Source organism: Apis dorsata, unplaced genomic scaffold (assembly GCF_000469605.1).
Source record: "Apis dorsata unplaced genomic scaffold, Apis dorsata 1.3 scaffold_113, whole genome shotgun sequence".
Classification (NCBI taxonomy): Eukaryota; Metazoa; Arthropoda; class Insecta; order Hymenoptera; family Apidae; genus Apis; species Apis dorsata.
In genome coordinates, this window is record NW_006263408.1 from 1,561,716 (window position 1) to 1,569,012 (window position 7,297).

The 7,297-nt window shown below is 21.6% G+C and overlaps 1 protein-coding gene across 4 annotated transcripts in view; it reads left to right on the forward strand.

Moving 5' to 3' along the window:
- Positions 1 to 2,597, forward strand: part of LOC102679534 (transmembrane protein 47) — a 4,240-nt gene extending 1,643 nt beyond the window's left edge. The window contains exons 1-6 of one of the 4 annotated variants that reach the window (XM_031508942.1): positions 541 to 1,140; positions 1,415 to 1,601; positions 1,675 to 1,824; positions 1,915 to 1,977; positions 2,081 to 2,328; positions 2,422 to 2,597. In XM_031508942.1, coding sequence (XP_031364802.1) covers positions 1,087 to 1,140; positions 1,415 to 1,601; positions 1,675 to 1,824; positions 1,915 to 1,977; positions 2,081 to 2,295 — 669 coding nt within the window. In that variant the 5' untranslated portion in view covers positions 541 to 1,086 and the 3' untranslated portion in view covers positions 2,296 to 2,328; positions 2,422 to 2,597. Of the gene's footprint in view, positions 1 to 101; positions 169 to 486; positions 1,141 to 1,414; positions 1,602 to 1,674; positions 1,825 to 1,914; positions 1,978 to 2,080 lie in introns of those variants that run through there. The other 3 variants (XM_006612567.2, XM_006612566.2, XM_006612565.2) reach the window with 3 other exon arrangements.
- Positions 2,598 to 7,297: the final 4,700 nt, after the last annotated feature.

The window sequence follows — 7,297 nt, forward strand, 5'->3', positions numbered from 1 at the left end:
TTTATTTTTATTAAATTATATTCATAATAATTTATTTATTTTATTGATCTTATTTTATATTTTTATTTTGTTTTGTTATGGTGAATTTATTTTATTTTCAGATATTAACATATAAAAATGGCACAAACAACTACTATTGAAACAATCACTATTACTAGGCCCTTGAAGGTAATATTTAAATATCTTTTTCTTATTTATTTTTAACTTATTTTTGTATTATGCTTAATTTTATTTACTTATATTTATTTGTTACTAAATTTTCAAATTATAAATTTATAAATCATTTATAATTATATATATAATATAATATATTAATATATAAAATAATAATTATTGCTGTTTATTGCAATTATTAAAATAATTTAATTATTAAATTTTAAATTAAATTTTATTAAAAATAAAATCAATATAGACTATAATAATAAAACTCGAATTTCAATTTGATGATTATGACAAAATATTTCGATATTAAAGCAAAAAGATTAAAATAGAACTTTAAAATTTAATTAGATATTTATATTATTTTTACGATCACGTAAGGAAATGTCTATAAGTAGAAGTATTTGTCTCAAATTTCATCCATACTAAAAAGCACCCTCTATCATGTACGCGCATTGCGCCACGACCTTTAATGGGCGCAGCTTCCCTAGAACTCAATTACTCCCTCAACTTCCAATGGAGATTGTCTCTATTTGACCTCGTTGTTCGTAAAATCTTTTTAATAAACGAACCAATATAGGAAAAGATTAAAGCTTTAGCAACAATGTAATGTGCATAACTTTTAAAGCGGGAACAAAATTAAAAAATTATTGTGTGTATTGCGAGAACAAAAGTAAAAAGAACGCGAATTGTGTTTACTTTATAATTGTTAATCATTTGCAAATTTAATATCTTCCAATTATTTCTAAATGTTTCCTCGTCTTCTATTGAGAGTAATGCGTGGAAGAGTGTACGATGTCCCGTAAATGGTATTCGTTGAAAAGACCAAAGAAACTGTGAACATTTCAAAACTATTTTTAATTATATATTAGGCTTCTCGGTTTTAACCATTAGGATTAATTTTGAGAAGTATACTGGGTATTTACGATGATCATGTATACAGTTGCAGAAGATCATATGGGCGATACTGAAATCGCACAGGTATATGTGGGCTATATTTTAATATGAATCTAATCGGCGATTATATTTGCCTACATAATTGATCTGTTAGGCATTTTATTTTGAATAAATTTTTGACGTTTTTATAAATCATCGTTTATAATTAATAGTTTTTGTGATAATTTATTGTCATGTATTTGATTAATTTAAGAATTAATCTAATATTCATTATAATTTAAATTTTTTAGAAATATAGAATATTATAAAAATTTATAAAAGTTTGATATAAAAATAAAATTTCATTCTTATCCTATAGGTGATAGCATTTATATGTGGAATAATAGTAATATTATTAATGATAATGGGCTTAGCTTCTACTGATTGGTTAATGGCATTAGGATGGAGACAAGGGTTATTTGCACATTGTATTGAAGAAGCAGCACCTACACCTTTGCCATTTAATGTACCAGATTCTGCAGGATGTTTCCAAGCTAGAGACGTTGGTATGATAAAAAAATAATTAATTTTAATGAAATATTTAAAATAATAAATTTGATTTTTTTTTTATTTTTACAGCCTATATAAAAGCAGCTGCTGCCTTATGTGTAGTATGTTTAATAACAGATATTGCAGCAACAATTCTTACTGGTCTTGGTTTAAGATCACAAGATAATCGTGACAAGCATAAATATTATAGATTTGCAGTCTTTTGCATGGGTTTTGCATGTAAGATTCATTATTTAATTATTATTTAATTAATTTCAATATATATACAAATATATATATGTTTATAATATACATTTCTTTTTGTTTTAGTGATATCACTTTTAATAGCTTTAGTAATATATCCAGTATGTTTTGCCGCAGAACTTAATTTTGGTTTGTATGCTTTTGAAAAATATTCTAAATGTTTTTTTGTATATTTGCAATTAGTTTCATTTTTCTAAATATAATAAATTTTTATATAATATAAATATTATAGGAAATCGACCAATGTGGGAATTTGGTTGGGCATATGGAGTTGGTTGGGGTGCAGCTATATTTTTGTTTGGTGGAGCGATTTTATTATTATGTGATAAGGAAAGCGAAGAAATTTATTACAAAGAAAGAAAAATTGTACGCGATGATATTGGTGGTGGCGGTTCTATGATTGGTATGGGACATCATGGTGGACGAAGTGGGACGCAATTAGCCTAGTGGCATTGCTCCCTGCCCGACGTTGTTCTCTAGGTGATTTATTTCTTCTTTTTCTGTCCTCACTATTTGATATATTTGTGGAGAAAAACGTACACATGTATAAGAGTAAACAGTTTTTATATATAGTCTGCTTGTTCACCAGCATATATTGGACATAACTATCACTTTGATATAGGATGTATGAAACATCTTATCGATGAAAAGAGTTTGTAAATTGACCGAAATTTGATTAATTCGTTCGTGGGTTACCAATTTCCAATTTTTCATAGTAAAAATTTCGGGACCATTGCATCATTTAATATTATATTTTATGAGTATCATACAACTAAAATTACTTTTTATGTAGTTTATATACATACATTATTTTATAAAATTTGTTAATTAACATTTTATACCATTATTATGTAGCATTCTTGCTACGTCTCTTATCTATAAAAAACATAATGAAATCACAATTTCTATTTGTTGCTTATTTATTTAAGATGAGGCAACTTTATTAATAAGACTTTTTCAAATTTTGCTATTTATAATTTACCATTATGATCTTTAACTTTTATTGTGCCTGCATCTGTTTATTATTTTCTGGCTAATTTAAAAAAATGATCTTTGCCGTTCGAAAATAGCAAAAAATACTGGAGTACTTAAATAAAATTTAATATTTTTTCATTTATGAAGATTTACATAAAAATTTCAATAATAAAAAATTAAAAAAATAATAGAATTACAAAACTAGAAACTGCCTGACTTTAGTCAATTAATGAATTATTAATTATTTTTATTTTTATATAAGTGTTTATAGTTTTGATTTAGTTATTATTTATTATCTTTATTCTATATATTGTATTTTCATATACATATATATGTATATATGTATATTAGACGCTAATAATTTATTATTTCTTTGAATTTATTTTTACTTATTAATATTAAAAGTGATATTTGCTTTAAAATGATTTATATTATCAAAATATTTACTAATACTTTTGATATAATATTTATATTGTCATATATACATATTGCAAATAAAATTCGGGAAAAATTGTTCTAAGCGATCTTATGATTACATACACGCACACGAATTAATAAAATTAAACAAAATTTTAATTGATTCTTAGTGCTGGAAAAATAGCATTTATGGGAAAAAAATTACATGCTTGGGTACATTATTAATTTATATAAATTTTGAAAAATTTTTATATTTATTTTATTATTTTAACATAAAATATCTTTGTGATAAAATTTGGCTTGAACCATAATTAATTATAAAATTACAAAATCTTTTATCATATAATTATAATTTATCAGTTTATTTTTTTATTATATTATTCTTATGATTTTTATATATATTATTCTGATGTCTTCCTCTATTAATAAAAGTAAATGTAAATGTTTATTGTATTATGAAAAATGCACACAAATGCTACCTCCAGTAATTTTTATTTTTCAAATACAGTCATTTAAATTATATAAAGCAAAAAATGAAAAAACAATATAATTCTTTCAAATAATATAATGTTTGATTTAATTATTATTATAATATTAATTGCTTTCTTTATATCTGATTATAAAAGTAAGATGTTTATTTTATTTTTATAAATCCTTTAATTTTTGTTAATTATTAATAATTATTTTGTTTCTCATACTTATTTAAATAAAATCATTAAACTTAAATAAATAAAATCATGTATTTACTTTAATATGTTAATATGTAAATTTAATAAAATCTTTCAAATGATATATATATTATTATATATATAAATTTAACTAATTTTGAAGTCAATATGAAAATTTATATATTTTAATATTTTTAATATATTTTATTTTATAAAATATTTGTATGCATTACTGTATTAAGGATAATCACATTACATTATTACTATTTACCAAGCATGTATGCAATATGAGAGCTAAAATATGTACGCGTTTTAAGTTTTTCATGACATTTTTAATATTATATGAATTAAAAATAGTAATATTAAAGAATCATTAAATTTGATAAAAACAAAAATTTCTAGCAATATTATATTTCATAGTAATTCTTAATTGGTAACCGTTTCTTTTTTAACTTTTTCATTTAATTTGATCAAATAAATATTCATAATTTTCATCCATTGTCTATAAGGAGAAGAATAATTTCTCCATAAATCAAACATATTTTAAGTTAAAAACAGCACTAAATATTTAAGTGTGCGACAGAATAGAGGCAGCTCGGGCAGGTATTATCTATTATGTTATCTGCATTACATACGTGTACGTATATGTATATATAGATATTTTATAAATACATGTAATAGAATGATACAGTTGCAGTTATCGCGATACTCTAATGAAAAAGACTAAAATGAATACAAAACCAGTACATGCATTTCGTATGATGCGGCAGATCAATCATGCTTTTTACAATGAAAGACAATTCGTATTTTAATGCTAAGAGTTACAGTGCATTTGATTCTTTACCAAACACTGTCGATTTGCGCCTTTCAATTTTGATATACTTTTAAATGAAATCAAGTACTGTATAAGATTAAGAATATAACTGAATATTGAAATATGTTTGAAAGATGGAAACAAACAAATTACGATATGTTAATTAAGAGATTTAAAATATAGAAAAATAATATATGTATGCATAAAAAGGATGTGTTATCATAAATTGAATAATAATAAAATATAGCTTGTATTTTGTTTGTATACATCTTTTCTGTTATATTTTATTCTATTTAGTACTTAAATAGAAAACATAGAAAGTAAAGTTTCAAAATGCAAAATTATAAATTGTAATTTTCAAAATTTATAAAAATTTATAATAAAAATCGTTTTCGAAATTGCGATTAAAAGAGCATTAATTTTAATCTGGAAGAAAATATATTATTATACTGATTTATTATGATTGTAATATTTATATATATTTAATATTAAATAAATATTAAATTTATTAAATATTTTTTATATATTAAATATATATAAATATTTAAATATTTCTGTATTAAAATTGCAATGTAGATAATTTAATTTTCTGCTCTATTATGATATATGTATATGTAAGCAAACAAACAAAATGATTATAGATAATGTAGAATTAATAGAGCATATCAGAGTAAAAAAAATCTTAATAGTTTGTTACATACAGTCTTGAACAAAAAACAAATTTTTTGTTATGTAGTAATTTATTTATATATAATATATGATTATATAATTATATAATTTCAATATAATATATTGAAATATAGTTTTATTACAAAATAATTTGCTCGGAACCGATTAATTGTTTAATAGGATTACATATTAATTTGACTTTGTTTTTAAACAAGACAAGAAATTCGAAATAGTAGCAAAAATGATAAATAAATCAACAATATTATTTTTCAAAAAAGAATAGAATAACATTTCGTCTATGTTACTAAATATTAAAGATTTATAGCTTTTCGCTTTCAAATTTTTTACTTTTGGATTTCTTATTTCGCGAATTTCAAACAAGAAAGAAAAGAATGAGTTGCTTATTTTGACCCATCAAAAAATTGTTTATAAAGATTATAAAAAAATAATTAAAAATTAACAATGTAAATATATAAGTTTTGCAATATATTTTCTTCAAGATTGAATGTTAATGAAACAAAATAAAGAAATATTAAAACAAATTATTTAAATAATCATAATTTTTTTAATTTATATAATTGTAATAATGTACATTATATTTCAATGCGTAAAAAAAACTTTTAATAAATTATTCACAACATTAATGCTATAGTGTAGAAAATTCATTGTAAAAGTTTAAGAAAAAAATTTACAAAGTAATAAAACATAATACTTAACATTTCATATTGTATAGTATACATATCGTACTTATTTATGCATATCATAGTAGATACTATAAAAAATATTAATGTCAGAACAAAAAAGTGTGTAAATTCGTTTTCTGTATTAAGAAATATTTGAATGCTCAGTAGAATTGTATGTAGAAATAAAAAATTATTTATGAACATAGTACAATGTAAACATATCGTAATTGTACAAAGAATAAACAATATATCTAAAAATTAATATTGCGTATATTTATATTTGAAAATAAATTTTATGATAATATAAAATCAATAGTTCAAAAATCATTTTTTAATTATGAAATTATAAATATTTTGCAATTATTAAATAATTAAATGTAAAAGGTGAAAGAAATAGAAAATTTATAATTTAATTTTCTTAAATATTTATAATATTCAGCAATATAGCATTACAAATGGAAATTATTTAATCAAATAGCCTTTTTTGAACACTAATATAACAAAATTTTTAAGTTCGTACATAACAATAATACAATATTATAACTTTTTAAGTAATAAATATAAGTGCGCGCATGTATGTTTTATAATATGTGCGTGTACGTGTGTAATAAAGTATTGCTGAATAAATTCCATGTTATATCATTCATATAAATATAAAATAAGATTACATATGTATATATTTATATCAACCTAAACAGAAAAAAAGTATACAAAATATAAATCTATCCAGGATTTATTTGCAATATAAAAACTAACTTTGTTGAAAAATATGTATGTACACATGCAGACTCGTTTGTTCATGCCGATAGCGAAAAACTTAACAACATATTCACGACAAAACTACGATATATTTCTCTCACTGGGTAACTGATATAAATTTTTATCTCTTTTCTATATTTTTTTCCCTGGTTAATTTATCACAAGTAAAGAACGAACAACATGGGTCATAGATCATTAATGATCTTTTTTTATATATTATTTTTTCTCTTATCCATGTTTTCTTTATCTTTGAGAAACTTCGCGTTCGGCAGTAAAATATATATCAAAAATGTTCAACATACGTTTATAAAAGACAAAATATCTTACGCACTCTCAAAAAATATTATTAAATATATATATAGGATGATCTACAACATCATGTGATAAAGAGCAACAATATGATATATATATATATAAATATATATATATAATATATATATATATATATATATTTAAAACATCAA